We start from the raw sequence: 16,323 nt of genomic DNA on the forward strand, positions 1-16,323 counted from the left end.
GGTCATGTTGGACAAATATTTGCTATCTAAACCTGAAGCATTAGCTGAAGTCACCCAAACATCCATTTTAGGTTGGCTAAATCAGCTGGAGAAACAAAACAGCTGCGGAACCAGAGGTGTTTGGGGTGGGTGTGACCAGAGGGGACCTGGCAGACACATCCTTGGTGGCTTTGAGAGCAGGATGGTGAAATATGGGGTCACACAGCTCCAGAGGGTCCTTGAAGGGAGAGCTGAGGAGATCAGGGACAAACCAGGCACCTCTGGAATAACCAGAATTGGGACCTGGGGCTCAGTGGTGGGTCAGGAACAACCAGCACTGCCTCGGCTCCCTGCAGAGCAGCACCTCTTGAATTTGCTCCTTTGGAGCTCAGATGGAGCAAAAATGGAGTAGAAATGGAGTAAAAATGGATCAGTGTTTGCCCAGCAGCACTGGGAGCGTGAGAGAGGCACTCTGGAGTGGCTGTGGCACTTTGGTGTGGATGTGGCACTTTGCTGTTGATGTGGCACTGTGGATGTGGCACTCTGGTGTGGCTGTGGCACTCTGGATGTGGCACTTTGGTGTGGCTGTGGCACTTTGGATGTGGCACTTTGGAGTGGATGTGGCACTATGGAGTGGCTGTGGCACTATGGATGTGGCACTGTGGATGTGGCTGTGGCACTTTGGAGTGGCTGTGGCACTTGGGGGTGGCTGTGGCACTGTGGATGTGGCACTTTGGTGTGGCTGCGGCACTTTGGCGTGGCTGTGACACTTTGGTGTGGATGTGGCACTGTGGATGTGGCACTTTGCTGTGGCTGTGGCACTATGGAGTGGCTGTGGCACTTTGGTGTGGCTGTGGCACTTCGGCTGTGGCACTCTGGTGTGGCTGTGGCACTTTGGAGTGGCTGTGGCACTTGGGGGTGGCTGTGGCACTTTGGATGTGGCACTTTGGAGTGGCTGTGGCACTTTGGCGTGGCTGTGGCACTGTGGATGTGGCTGTGGCACCTGGGGGTGGCTGTGGCACTTGGGGGCGGCTGTCCCACCTGGGGACATGGGGCATTGCTGGGGGAACAGTTGGACTGAGGGGCCTGGAGATCTTTTTCACCTTCAATGATTTTGTGATTCTGTGACTCCACAGCTCCATCACAGAATCATGGAATATCCTGAGCTGGAAGAGACCCCCAGGTCCAAGAGTCCAAACCCTCTCCCTGCCCAGACCAACACCAACAATCCCGTCCTGTGAGCAGTCCAAAGGCTCCTGGAGCTCTGGCAGCCTCAGTGCCCATCCCTGGGCAGCCTGGGCAGTGCCAGCACCTCTGGGGATGAACCTTTCCTGCTCTCCAGCCATCCCTCCCCAGCACCATGGCAGGAGAAAGAGGCTGGGCCCATCAGGGCACCCTGGGTGCCATGGGAGGATGGGGTGGTGCTGCTGTGAGTGTCCCCTCCTGGGATAGGGAAGGGAAAGGGGAAGAGAAAGGGAAAGGGAAAGGGAAAGGAAGAGGGAAAAGGGGGAAAGGGAAAGGGAAAGGGAAAGGGAAAGGGAAAGGGAAAGGGAAAGGGAAAGGGAAAGGGAAAGGGAAAGGGAAAGGGAAAGGGAAAGGAAGAGGGAAAAGGGGAAAAGGGAAAGGGAAAGGGAAAGGGAAAGGGAAAAGGGAAAAGGGAAAAGGGAAAGGGGAAAGGGAAAGGGAAAGGGAAAGGGAAAGGGAAAGGGAAAGGGAAAGGGAAGGGAAGGGAAGGGAAGGGAAGGGAAGGGAAGGGAAGGGAAGGGAAGGGAAGGGAAGGGAAGGGAAGGGAAGGGAAGGGAAGGAGCTGCAGCCTCCCTGGATCCCAGCCCTCCCCACGCTGCAGGAGCTGTCTGTTCCCACAGCTCCCCTCGGGACACGACGTGTGAAATCCTGCTGGCTCCGTCAGCTGAGGATAACTCATGCTCTTCCTCATTTGCACAAATGACACCATCGCAGACACTTCCAGGGGAGCCTTCCCTGCTCTCTGCATCTCCTCCAGCACGAGCCTGTCAGCAGCTCCATTCTCATCCCATTCCCACTCCCTGGTGAGCCACACAGCTCTGGCGGGCCCTGGCATGGACCCTGGGGGTGGCTGCAGCTGTGCCAGGGGGTTTGGGGACGGAGATGAGGGAAAGCTGTGGACAGTGCCCTCAGGCACAGGCTGGGATTGTTGGGGTGTCCTGGGCAGGGTCAGCAGCTGCATCCCTGTGGCTCTGACTCAGGCTGCTCCACAATTCTGTGACTCTGCAACACTCCCTGTGCTCTGGAAAGCAAAAAGGGGCGAGTGCAGACTCAGGGCAGAGGTTTGCTCTCCGTGTTTGAGCCTTGGGGGCAGAGCTGAGGTGATTTATGGGGGAGCTGGTGGCCCTGCCATGGCCCTGCTGCTGCTGTGTCATCCATGGACAGCTTTATTAACTGGAGCTGTCTCTGCCACCAGGACAGGGGGCTGGAGGGGGATTTACTGCTGGGCAGTGAGACCCCCCTGTTCATCCCTGCAGGCTCCACCACCACCATGGCAGAGCCTTGTGGGTCACCCAAAATGAGTGGGGAATTTGGTGCCAGTGCCAGCAGGGAGCAGGGACAGACACAGGGGATTTCTCTTCTTATTCAGCACCAAAACCAGCCCAGAACAAAACCACAGCATCCTTCACCTTGCCAAAGGGCAGGAACAAACACAGGGGATTTCTCTTTTTCCTCCTCATCACCAAAACCAGCCCAGAGCAGAACCACAGCATCCTTCACCTTGCCAAAGGGCCTCCACAGAGTGCAAGCTGTGACTGCTCCCCTGTTTGTCACCAGGCCAGAGCACTGAGTTCAGTCTGGCCTTGGGCACCTCCAGGGATGGCACTGCACCCTGGAGAGCCCTCCCAGAGCCTGACAGCCCTTTCTTTCCATGCAGAAATCCCTCCTGGAAGCAGGATTTAGTGCTGCAGCACTGCATGGTCCCAGCCCTGCTGCTGACAAGGGCCAGGGGACACTTCCCTGGGAGAGGCAGGAGCTGCCCCAGCCCCAGAGGGGTTTTCAGCTCCCCTGGCACAGGGAACAGGCTCAGAGGCAGTAATTATGTGTTTTCCACATCAGTGTTTAACCACAAGGGATGAAATTGGCCTCCTGTATGGTTATTGAGACGAGGTTGCATCATCTGATGGGGAGGCACTGCAGAGGGGCTCACCTGCTGCCCAGGTACTGCAGGAATTTGGGGACACTCACCCCAAAAACCTGCTCTGCCTTGTGACTCTGTCATTGAGATCATCACCCAGCACTGCCCAGGGAGTGGTGTTGGGTGTAAAAGTGATTTTTCACTGAGAACGTGGACATGCAACCTCACATTACAGAAAACAACAGAACAGAAATAACAGTTAATAGATAAATCTAAGGCCAAATCTCCAAGCTGTGGCCCAGCCCTTACCTGAGTGCAGCTCCTTCACCAGCGAGGACATGGTGTTGGTGATGGAGTCAGCTGCCACCAGCAGGTCATTGCGCAGGTTCCTCCTCGTACCTGGCAGGGACACACAGAGGGTCAGCAGGGGCTGCACTGCCACTGCCCAGTGTCCCCTGTCCCCAGCTGGGCTGGCTCCCAAAGCAGGGGACATGGAGATGGAACAGCCCTGTGTGCCCTATGCACTGGTCACCCTGTGACAATGGCACACACAGCATCAGCAGGGGCTGCACTGCCACTGCCCAGTGTCCCCTGTCCCCAATTGAGCCTCACTGTCCCCACCTGGGCTGGCTCCCAAAGCAGGGGACATGGAGATGGAGATTCACCCTGGAACAGCCTCTGCCCCATACCCTGGTCATCCTGGGACAGTGACAGTGGCAGTGACAGTGACAATGACAGTGGCAGTGACAGTGACAATGGCACACACAGCATCAGCAGGGGCTGCACTGCCACTGCCCAGTGTCCCCTGTCCCCAGCTGGGCTGGCTCCCAAACCAGGGGAGATGGGTCTGGAACAGCCCTGTGTGCCCTATGCACTGGTCACCCCGTGACAGTGACACTGACAGTGACAATGGCACACACAGAGGGTCAGCAGGGGCTGCACTGCCACTGCCCAGTGTCCTCTGTCCCCAATTGAGCCTCACTGTCCCCACCTGGGCTGGCTCCCAAAGGAGGGGATATGGAGATGGAAGAGATTCACCCTGGAACAGCCTCTGCCCCATGCCCTGGTCACCCTGGGACAGTGACAGTGGCAGTGACAATGACAGTGGCAGTGACAGTGACAATGGCACACACAGCATCAGCAGGGGCTGCACTGGCACTGCCCCCAGGGTTCTCTGTCCCCACTTCAGCCTCACTGTCCACATCTGGGCTGATTCCCAAAGCAGGGGAGATGGAGATGGAGGAGAACAGCCCCTGCCCCATGCCCTGATCACCCTGTGACAGTGACACTGACAGTGGCAGTGACAATGGCACACATGGCATCAGCAGGGGCTGCACTGCCACTGCCCAGTGTCCTCTGTCCCCATCCGAGCTGGCTCCCAAAGCAGGGCAGTACAGGAATGTGTTTTTTGTTGATGGAGTGACAAAACTATCTTTTGTCTTTTTAAACAGGAAATAAGTTTAGAAGTTTTTCTTTTTGATTAGGTGAAAAAGGTGTTTTATAAGGCTTGGGGGACTTCATTTTAAACTTAAGGATAGTTAATTGGACAGGAGCTGAAAAGTCCTGCATGAGCAATTTACTAGAAAAAGAGAGAACAAAGAAACTAACAGCTTTTATGAGGTGTTTTACCAGGGCCAAGAGGGTTTCTTGCACTTAGATTAGTTTTTCTCTGTCAAGAGCTTATTATTTTGCATTTTATTAAAACTTTTTTGTTTCTAACAGTGCCACTAAAACCATCCTGCTGGTTTCATGCCTTCTAAGGTAGCTGAGCTACCTAGGGTGTGAAATAAATCTGCAAAAGCTTATGAGACCTAACTCGAAGAGACTCCTATTTCAGGGGAGATGGAGATGCACTCTGGACCAGCCCCGTGTGCCCCATGCCCTGGTCACCCTGTGACAGTGACAGTGACAGTGACAGCCCCTGGCTGCTCCTCCCACCCTCAGGGCTCTGAGCTCCAAGTGGGATCGAGTGTTGGAATTCTCCTTCCTAAAGGAAGGAATCCTCTTCCTCACAGGGCTCTGTGCTGGCCCTGGTGACCCTGAGCTGCCTGGACACTCCCTGGTCACCCTGCTGGACAGCAGCAGCAATGTCCTGGTCACACTGTGACAGTGACAGTGACCTGGTCACCCTGGGCATCAGCAGTGGCCTGGTCATCCTGGGCAGCAGTGACCTGGTCACCCTGCTGGACAGCAGCAATGACCTGGTCACCCTGAACAGCAGCACAGTCCTGGTCACCCTGTGACAGCAGTGACCTGGTCACCCTGTGACAGTGACAGTGCCCTGGTCACCCTGTGACAGTGACAGCGGCCTGGTCACCCTGTGACAGTGACAGTGACCTGGTCACCCTGGACAGTGACAGTGGCCTGGTCACCCTGGGCATCAGCACTGCCCTGGTCACCCTGCTGGACCAGTGACCACCAGTGGCCCCATCAGCAGTGGCCCCAGCTGGGCCAGAAGAGCCAGGAGAGCACAGGCACATAGCTGTGTTATCGTTTGGAATAAAAAGAAATTGAAGAAAGTAATACAAAACTTTTTGTATTATTGCACTGTTATTTTTGTATAACGAATAGTCTATTAAAATACTAAAAGCCTATGTTTTCGTGAAATACACATGTTAAAGATAAAAAAACTTAAAAGCACTCTTTTTTCTTTTTAATTAACAACAAACCCACTAATTTTGTGTAGGGGTTTTGGTTTGTTAATTTTAGGTTTTTTGAGATTTTTTAATGAGTATAGTGGGTTTTACTGTTAATTATTATTGTTAATTAATAATTAATTATTAATGTATTTATTTTTTTGTTGTGAGATAGGATTAGGAGAAAGGTAAAGGAGGTTTAGGCTTTTAAGAGGGTATAAAGGAAATTTTAAACTTTATTTCTTTTTATAATTGATAAAAAATTATTTTAGTGCATTTATTTTTTTTGTTGTGAGATAGGATTAGGAGAAAGGTAAAGGAGGTTTAGGATTTTAAGAGGGTATAAAGGAAATTTTAAACTTTATTTCCTTTTATAATTGATAAAAAATTATTTTAGTGCATTTATTTTTTTTGTTGTGAGATAGGATTAGGAGAAAGGTAAAGGAGGTTTAGGATTTTAAGAGGGTATAAAGGAAATTTTAAACTTTATTTCTTTATATTATCGATAAAAATATATTTAAAAAATATTAAAAAAAAATTATTTCATTTTTTTTCTACTCCAAAGTGGCACAGGGATCACCCCACAGGGCTGTGGGGCCTCCTGAAGGCCACAACCCCCTTGGATTTGGGATGTTCCCCATCCCTGGAAGGACTCAAGGCCAGCCTGGGGTGGTGTCACTGCTGTGGAGCAGCTGGACAATGTCACCAAGCCCACCCAGACATCTCCCGCCTGGAACACTCAATTATTTTATTAAGTGAAAAAAAATGGACATTTTCTTCTGCTTCCTGTGCTCAGCCCTGCCTGATTTTGTGTGATTAATATGAAACAGCACTAATTGTGCAGATTGCCTTTCTGGGAGGAGCATTCCAGGAAAATGAGGGCAGAGGATTTTCTCCTGCAAGAGAATCAGCCCCACCGTGGTTTTCACGAGAGGAACCTTGCTGTGGGCACTGCTGGATCCAAGGGTTTCCCAGGAACTGTCTTCTTCTCTTCCAAGGTGGTCAAAACAGCAGGATTGATTTTCTAATTAGATGGTGGCCTCTGCATCTGAGCATTTCACCCAGAAACCACCAGGTTTTATTCTAAACCCACACTTGGTCACCATCCCAGTGCAACCTTGGTGATCCTCTGCTGGGTGGAACATCAGGAGATATCTAAGGAGGGAACTTTTCCAATCTCAAGCTGTAAGACCAAGATCTCTGGGGTTCAGTTCTTCAGAGCTTTCCTGCTCCAGAGTTCCCCCAATAATGGGGCAGCTCGTGGGAGGAAAAATGAGCTCTTGGTGTCCCTGCCCTCTGTGCCCTCAGCACAGCGAGAGGCGCAACCATCACATTTTTAATATCTGGTGGATGTGCAAAGGCAGCAGGAGTAATTGAAATGCTTTTGTTGAAGTAGAATCAGGGTGCTGAGGGGTGTCTTGGGTTTGTTTTGGTCTCCACCAACACCTGGTTCCTCACAACACATATCTGGGATGCTGTCAGGGGTTAAAAACCTGGAAAGCCAGTAGTTAAAAACCTAGAAAGCCACTAGTTAAAAACCTGGGAAAGCCACAAGATAAAAACCTGGAAAGCCACAAGTTAAAAACCTGGTAAAGCCAAAAAATAAAAACCTGGGAAAGCCACAAGTTAAAAATCTGATAAAGCCACAAGTTAAAAACCTGGTAAAGCCACAAGTTGAAAACCTGGGAAAACTACAAGTTGAAAACCTGGGAAAGACACAAATTAAAAACCTGGGAAAGCCACAAGTTAACCTGGAAAAGCCACTAATGAAAAACCTGGTAAAGCCAAAAGATAAAAACCTGGGAAAGCCATAAGATAAAAACCTGAAAAAGCCACAAGTTAAAAACCTGGTAAAGTCACTACAAGTTAAAAACCTGGGAAAGCCACAAGTTAAAAACATGGAAAAGCCAGAAGTTAAAAACCTGGAAAAGCCACAAGTTAAAAACCTGGAAAAACCACAAGTTAAAAACCTGTAAAAGCCACAAGATAAAATCTTGGAAAGACACTAGTTCAAAACGTGTAAAAGCCACAAGTTAAAAACCTGGGAAAGCCACAAGTTAAAAACCTGGGAAAGCCACAAGTTAAAAATCTGGGAAAGCCACAAGATAAAACCTTGGAAAGACACTAGTTCAAAACGTGTAAAAGCCACTAGTTTAAAACCTGGTAAAGCCACAAGTTAAAAACCTGGGAAAGCCACAAGTTAAAAACCTGGAAACACCACAGCAGGTCCTGAGGAAGGGGCAGTCCTTAGGGAGAGGCAGCAAGGTGCCCCTGATGGATCCATCAGCTCAAGGAGGAGGTGAAGAACATGCTGGGGTGACTCTGCTGGAAGGGATTGCCCTGCCATGGCTTCTGCTCCTTCCCAGGAAAAGGCAGATGGACACAGAACCATCAGGGATGCCAGGGAAGGCAGGAAAATGAGCAAAGAGCCAGCACCTGCCTGTCCTGCCATAACCAGGGGCTGCAAGCAGCTCAAAGATCATTCCCTCTCTTGTGCTGTTCACAAACACGGGGCAGGGGGAGCATGAAATGGATCCTGGGGTCCTCCTGGGGCGCAGGGAGCTCTGTCCCCATCCTGGGCTGGGACAGGGATTCTGTACACCTGCAGTGAGCACTGAAAAAACACACTGTACCTGTCACACCTGTAGTGAGCACTGATAAATACACACTGTGCCTGTCACACCTGCAGTGAGCACTGAAAAACACACTGTACCTGTCACACCTGCAGTGAGCAATGATAAATACACACTGTACCTGTCACATTCCAGTGAGCACTGATAAATACACACTGTACCTGTCACACCTGTAGTGAGCACTGATAAATACACACTGTGCCTGTCACACCTGCAGTGAGCACTGAAAAAACACACTGTGCCTGTCACACCTCCTGTGAGCATGGATAAATACACACTGTATGCAGTGAACAATGATAAATACACACTGTACCTGTCACACCTGCAGTGAGCACTGATAAATACACACTGTACCTGTCACACCTCCTGTGAGCACTGATAAATACACACTGTACCTGTCACACCTGCAGTGAGCACTGATAAATTCACACTGCACCTGTCATACCTCCTGTGAGCACTGATAGATACACACTGTACCTGTCACCCCTGCAGTGAGCACTGATAAATACACACTGCACCTGTCTCACCTGCAGTGAGCACTGATAAATACACACTGTATGCAGTGAGCACTGATAAATACACACTGTTACCTAAAACCTGTTTGGTTTGACATGCAGCCTTGCTTCTGCCAGGTTCCTTCAGGCCCTGGCAGTGGCTCCAGGATGTGCCCAGAGCTCAGTTTGTCCCTTGAACCCCCCAGATTTGCCCCCCACAGGATTTGTGTGCTGAGGATCAGGAGCCCAGCCCGGAGCCATGGCAGGCAGCAGCACCTTGGGATGACAGGATGCCAACTGGGTTGGGTGGGAAGGGAGCTCAGAGCCCCCCCAGTGCCATCCCTGCCATGGCAGAGACACCTGGGACTGTGCCAGGGTGTGCCAGTGTCCAGCCTGGCCTTGGGCACTGCCAGGGATCCAGGGGCAGCCACAGCTGCTCTGGGCACCCTCCCATGGCCTCCCCATGCCCGCTCCTTGCCATGGTGGCTCGTCCCCATGGTTGTCACCTTGTGTGAAGGCCTCGTGCACGTCGCCCCCGAGTCCCGGCAGTGCGTCCTGGGCCCCGTGTGTGGGTGTGGAGCCGGCTGAGGCCGAGCGTTGGAGCACGGGCCCGGCGGGTGGGCGGCCATGGGTGGGCGAGGGCTGGGCCGAGCCCGCGGCCTGCGCCTGTGGAGACACAGAGAGAGCCCTTGGCATGTGGGCACGGCTGGCACCGGCCCTGCGGGAACAAACACACACAGACAGGCACGGGGCAAGGGGCAGCGAGAGCCTGGGCCCTAAATACACAGACACACACAGGGAAACGGGCAGGGACAGCCTGGGCACTAAATACACAGACAGTCACAGAGAAATGGGCAGGGAGAGCCTGGGCCCTAAATACACAGACATACACAGGGAAACGGGCAGGGACAGCCTGGGCACTAAATACACAGACAGTCAGAGAAATGGGCAGGGACAGCCTAGGCCCCAAACAGGGACAGCCTGGGCTCCAAACAGGGACAGCCTGGGCCCCAAACACACACAGGGCATGGGGCAGGGAGATCCTGGGCCCCAAACAGGGACAGCCTGGGCCCCAAGCACACACAGGGCAATGGGCAGGGACAGCCTGGGCCCCAAACAGGGATAGCCTGGATCCCAAACACACACAGGGCATGGGGCAGGGAGAGCCTGGGCCCCAAACACACACAGGTGACAGGGACATGGGCAGGGACAGCCTGGGCCCCCAAACGCACACAGGGAAATGGGCAGGGAGATCCTGGGCCCCAAACAGGGACAGCCTGGGCCCCCAAACACACACAGGGCAATGGGCAGGGACAGCCTGGGTCCCAAACACACACAGGGCAATGGGCAGGGACAGCCTGGGCCCCAGAGCACTCCCATTGCCAGCAGGGATGGGGTGTGATGCACGGGCGGGGGCTGCTGTGGGAGGTGGTGGCACCACGGGCGTAGAGCTTCATTTACTTATTTTTAAATTGTGATGTATTTTCATGTATTTTCATCTATTTTTATCTGTTTTGAGATGTTTTTTATAAAATCACATGCTTTGTATGTTTTATGCAAGCATTTATATATTTATATAGTACATATGTAGATATTTATATATTTATTCAGATTTATTTATATATTTATATTGTATGCTTATATATGTACATTTTACATATGGATATATTAATATATATACTTATATAATTTATATATGTAATATAATAATATATTACATATATATTCATACAGAAGTAATATGTATATATTAATATATAGTATTTATATACTACAAATGTATTACAAATATACTTGTAGTATATAAATGCTATATATTCACTATATATAAATATATAATATTTCTATACTACAAATATATTTTTATATTTATATAAAATATATCTTTTTATACAGTGTATATATTTTATATAATATGCATTCTATATATTTATAAAATATTTTAATATTTTATAAATTATGCATATCTAAATGAAAATTTAGATTTTAAAATATATTTATATATGTATCACATAAAATTTATATAATACATACATATTTATACATTACATATGTAGGCATTTAATGTATTACATATATAGATATTTTATGTATTTTTATACTGGTATATTTTAGATCTAGTCATATAATTTGACTTGTTGCTGACAGAGTGAATTTTTAGATCTCATTTTACATTTTCTTCCTGTCTAGCCCACCCCATTCCTGCTGCGCCATCCCAACAGCCTCCAGAGCAGCTCTGCAGCAGAGGTGACAGCGCTGTCCCCAACAGGGCTGCTGGTGCCTGCTCAGTGCTGAGGGACAGCCCAGGGCTCTGCCAGGTGCTGCCCATGGCCTCGAGTCCCAAAAATCCCAAAAACCCCAAAAACCCCAAAAAACCCAGGCTCCTGGAGGGCTCGGGGAACTCTGCCAGGCTCATTTGGCCAGGCACCCCATGGAATTCCTACATGGAATTACTTAATGGAACTTCTCCACCTCAAACCCAGCCCATCCCACTCCTGCCATGGCAGGGACACCTCCCACTGTGCCAGGGTGTGCCAGTGTCCCGCCTGGCCTTGGGCACTGCCAGGGATCCAGGGTGGGCACCCTGTGCCAGGGAACAATTCCCAATTCCCAAAATCCCATCCAGCCCTGTCCCCCCACTCCAGCTGTGCCCACTCCTTGCACCAAGGCACACCATGATCCCCAGGCTGGCAGTGCCCACTCCTGTCACACCCCGACAAGAGGAAATGTTTTTGTCACCAAGGCTCCTGTTTGAGACACTCCCCCTACCCCGACATTCTTCGAGAAAGTGCCCCAAGCCCTGAAGGTTTCATGTCAATGGTTTGTCACCCCTGGCAGCAGCTGCCTGCCCTGATTTGCATTGCACGGCCAGCGGAGCAGCGGCGCTGGGAACGTCCCCGTGCCGCGAGTGACACGGGTGACACGGTTCCTGGAAAACACCGGGGCTGTCCCAGCAGCCCGTGAGGTCACGGCACATCCTGAGGGGGATGGGGACACGGGGACAGGGACAGGGCACGCTGCTCCCCGTCCCCGTGCAGCTCCTGGGGTGAGCGAGCCTCGCGGGGCTCAAAGGGGGATCTGAAAGTTGTGGGGTCAGTGGAGCCTTGAGCTTTGCCTTCCTAGAAACACGTGCTGCTGGCCCAGCTGGGGCTCCCCTGAGCCCAGAGCGGTGACAAAACAGCTCCTGGCTGGTGGAGGGTGACAAACACCACCCTTGGCACAGCACAGCAGCACTCAGCTCCTGGGGCATCTTCCCAAAGACAAGCTGGGATTGTGGAGCCATGGAGCCACTGAGGCTGGAAATCCCTCTCAGACCATGGAGTCCAACCATCCCCAGCACTGCCCAGGCCACCACTGTCCCCTGTCCTCAAGTGCCACCTCCACAGGCTTTGAAATCCCTCCAGGGATGGGGAGTCTGCCCTGCCTGGGCAGCTGTGCCAGAGATGGACAATTCCAGGTGGGAATTGTTCCCAACATCCACCCTGAGCCTGCCCTGGCAAAGCCTGAGGCCATTTCCCCTTGTCCTGTTCCCAAGGGAAGGGAAGGGAAGAAGGAAAGGAAAGGAAAGGGAAAGGGAAAGGGAAAGGGAAAGGGAAAAGGAAAAGGAAAAGGAAAAGGAAAAGGAAAAGGAAAAGGAAAAGGAAAAGGAAAAGGAAAAGGAAAAGGAAAAGGAAAAGGAAAAGGAAAAAGGGAAAAGGAAAAAGGAAAAAGGAAAAAGGAAAAGAGCAGGGGCAGCAGGGCTGTGCCAGCCTGGTGTGGGAGCACACAGAGCTGTGCCCTTGCAGGGCTGGGCACAGCCCTGAGCCACCATGGGACCTCTGTGGGCTCAGTGTCCCCATTCCCTGGCTCAGCTGTGCTCAGCTCTGTCCCCCCATGGGCGGGGAACTCCAGGAAACAGAGCCGAGGTGGAGCTGAACAGGTTTGTGAACTCCTCTGGCTCTGCTTTGCAGCTGCAGCCCCAGAAACCCCAGGAATTCCTGGCTCATTGCGTTGAGTTCCTGGAAACTGCACCGGGGGACACACAAGATGGATTTCCATTTAGAAAAACCACGGAGGGAACCTCTGACCTGGCTCCTGAAATGTTTGGGAGTCAACTTCGATTTATTGTCCCTGGCTTATCGAGTCCTGTACACAAGAGCTGTGAGGTTTAACCTAAAATGCCATTTCCAGGGAAAAGGGGCTGGGATGGAGGGAAGCAGCGCCCATAGGAGCCTTCCCCAGCTCTCCAAGAGGATTTCACCATCACCTCCCTCAGCCCAGCAGTTCAGCTGGAGGTCCCCCACCCTCTGGGGAGCTGCTGCCAAATTTTCTACAACCACTGGGACAGAGGAAAGCTTTAAAGGAGAACAGGGTGGAAAAAGCCTCCAGAAATTTGGGTTGTGTTGGGAAGGATGAAAGTTTGACAAGAAAGTCTCACAGGTATGTGTGCTTAACAGAAAGATTTTTAAACGTAGAGTCTGATGACAGAATAGAGATGGAAGCAAGTTTTGATATAGAAGAAAAGAATTGCTGAGCCAGTCTTACTGGATAACCAAGAGGCAAAGGGTGTGTTAGTTAGAAGGGGTTTGTATGGCTTAGAGCAAAGGATAAACCCACCCCAAACAAGAAGAAAGAAAGAAAGAAAGAAAGAAAGAAAGAAAGAAAGAAAGAAAGAAAGAAAGAAAGAAAGAAAGAAAGAAAGAAAGAAAGAAAGAAAGAAAGAAAGAAAGAACGAACAGGCAAACAAGTCAGCAGATGTGGCAAGTAGAAAAAAGGTCTCAGAATTTTCCACTGCAAGAAAATTGAAAAACAAATTCTAGCTTAAACTGCAATGTACTGACTTTTAGTGATTGGAGAACAGTAACATGAATATGGTAATTACAGTAGTTATGATAGGCTATAGATAAAAATTAAGGTATAGATTGGTTCTGCTGTATGAAGATGCTCAGCAAAGAAAAGTAAATAATGCATTGTAACCAAAAGAAAAGTACAGAATGCATTGTAACCAAAAGAAAAGTATAGAATGCATTGTAACCAAAAGTATAGAATGCAATGTAACCTAAAGAAAAGTATATAAAGAAATGTAACCAAAAGAAAAGTATAGAATGCATTGTAATCAAAACCAAAGGGTCTCCAGGCTTGCCTGCAGCTGTCACCACAACCCTGGACTGCTGTAACATCTTGGATACAATAAACTGCATTTTGTGTACAATAAACTGCATTTTGGAGAGCTGCCTGGAGTCCCACATCTCTCATTTCAACTCCTACAGGTTGGAAGGAGCCTTGAGGGGTTTTTGGGGCACCAAGGGCACCTCCAGGCTGCTGCTCAGGCTCCTCCTCAGCTGCTCTTTGAGAGGCTCCCCAAGGAGGCCTCACCACCCTGTGGGCAGCTGCTCCATGGGAATTCCTGCCCCAAACCCAGCCAGAGGCCCCAGCTGGTGTGTGACCATGCACATCTGGAATGGTGCTGGCTCTGCTTCCCCCTGGGGCAGCAGCAGGCAGACGAGCACAGCTGGATTTCCCTTTTATTTCCCTTCTGCCTCCTCCTCTCCTGCACCACCTTGAACACTGGAAAAGTGTTGGAGTTCTGGCTGCTGGGAATTTCAGACTTTCTGTGCTGACACACTCTGACCCCCAGGAGAGCACTGCATTTGACCTGAGGCCGTGGAGAAGCTTCCAGAATTGATTGAGAGCACTGGGATTGTGGGTGTGGAGTTGGGTAGAAGTGTGTGATGTCACAGGGTGGAAAACTCAGAGTTTGGGGTTTTAGAATGCAGTAATATATATGGGGCAGGATGGAGGTTTTAGGAGGGAGGTTGGTCCTTCTTCACCTTCTTCTCCTTCCTCACCTTCTTCTTCTCTTTCTTCTTTACTTTGTTCTTCTCCTTCTTCTCCCTCACCACCTTCTTCTCTTTTTCTCCTTCTTCTTTACTTTGTTCTTCTTCTTCGTTACTTTGTTCTTCTCCTTCTCCCTCACCACCACCTTCTCCTTCTTCTCCTTCCTCACCTTCTCCTTCCTCACCTTCTTCTTCTCTGTCTTCTTCTTTCTTCTCCATGGGTTTGGGTGGTATTTTGTAATTGGACAGAAAAGTCCACATTGCGGACTTTGAGGGATCAGTTATTGGGTTAAAAATGAAATAATTTAGGTGTCATTTCTCAATTGGATAGTTTAACCTTGTAGGGAAAGACAGTTGGCCATTTTGTGCCTTGTTAGTAGAATGCTGTACAACTCACAACTTGTAAAACATATAAGAAATAATAAACACCTGAGTCTGAATGTGAAATTCCATCTGGAGAGCTTCACTCCTGACCCTGACAGAGGCAGAAGAAAGAAGCCCAGAACCAGCAGAGAAGCTGCCCCAGAGAGGGACAGGACCCACAGCCTTGGAGGTTTCCAAAGCTACGTGAAGCCAGAACTAACCTGATCTAATTCCAGCTGCAGTCCTGCTTGGAATCATGGAATTGTTTAGGTTGGAGAAGACCTTTAGTTGAATCCAACCATTGAGTTCATCTGCTTCAAGTGGAAAGTTGAACCAAAGACCCCCCAGAAGCCCCTGAAGCTACAGATGCTCACCAAGGAACTCAGAAATCCACTGATTTTACCACAGAAACATCCCAGGCTGCTTTGGGTGGGAAATGACCTCAAAGCCCACCCAGTGCCACCCCTGCCATGGCAGGGACCCCTCCCACTGTCCCAAGGTGTGCCAGTGTCCAGCCTGGCCTTGGGCACTGCCAAGGACCCAGGGGCAGCCACAGCTGCTCCATTTTAAAATGGAGCTTCTTCCTGGGAGCAGATTAAAGGAGAAGGGATCTTGCACACACAATAACCCCAGAGGTTTCAGATAAGCAGTTTAGACAAGCAAACATCTCATCATGCCCCAGATACTGCAGGAAATGCAGCACAAACAGAGCAAAGAGGAGAGCAGAACACACGGGCTGTGCCTCTGCTCTGGGGCTGTGTGTGCCCCAGCAGAGGGCTCCTGGGGCTGTGGCTCATCCCCACAGCTTGTCCTGCAAATATCCCTTTGCCATTTTTCATTTTTCATGGAATCTCACAGGAGTTCAGGCTGCAAAACAGCTCAGATTTGGGTTCTCATCCCAACATCGCTTCCAAATATCCCTTTGCCATTTCTCACAGAACCTCGCAGGAGTTCAGGCTGGAAAACACCTCAGTTTTGAGTTCTCATCCCCACAGCCTCTCCTCCAAATATCCCTGCCATTTTTTTCACGGAAACTCATAGGAGTTTAGGCCTAAAAACACCTCAGTTTTGGGTTCTGATTCCCAACAGCCTCTCCTCTAAACATCCCTTCCATTTGCACAGAACCTCACAGGAATTCAGGCTGAAAAACACCTCAGTTTTGGGTTCTCATTCCCACAGGTTCACCTCCAAATATTGCCACCATTTTCCACAGAAGCTCACAGCAATTCAGGCTGGAAAACGCCTCAGTTTTGAGTTCTCATCCCCACAGTCTCTCCTCCAAACATTGCTGCCATTTTT

General features: G+C 50.1%; 1 protein-coding gene across 10 annotated transcripts in view; it reads right to left on the reverse strand.

Annotated features, from left to right (window-relative positions):
* The window catches only part of LOC102064389 (dystrobrevin beta), a 164,548-nt gene that overhangs the window by 40,710 nt on the left and 107,515 nt on the right, over positions 1-16,323 (reverse strand). For 9 of the 10 annotated variants that reach the window (XM_074536320.1, XM_074536318.1, XM_074536315.1 and 6 more), the window contains 2 exons: positions 9,352-9,511; positions 3,392-3,481 (listed from right to left, as the gene is read on the reverse strand). The exons of the other annotated variant lie outside the window; for it this stretch is intronic. In XM_074536320.1, coding sequence (XP_074392421.1) covers positions 3,392-3,481; positions 9,352-9,511 — 250 coding nt within the window. The remainder of the gene's footprint in view (positions 1-3,391; positions 3,482-9,351; positions 9,512-16,323) is intronic. 10 annotated transcript variants of the gene reach the window in all.

This window comes from Zonotrichia albicollis, chromosome 3 (genome assembly GCF_047830755.1).
Source record: "Zonotrichia albicollis isolate bZonAlb1 chromosome 3, bZonAlb1.hap1, whole genome shotgun sequence".
Lineage (NCBI taxonomy): Eukaryota > Metazoa > Chordata > Aves > Passeriformes > Passerellidae > Zonotrichia > Zonotrichia albicollis.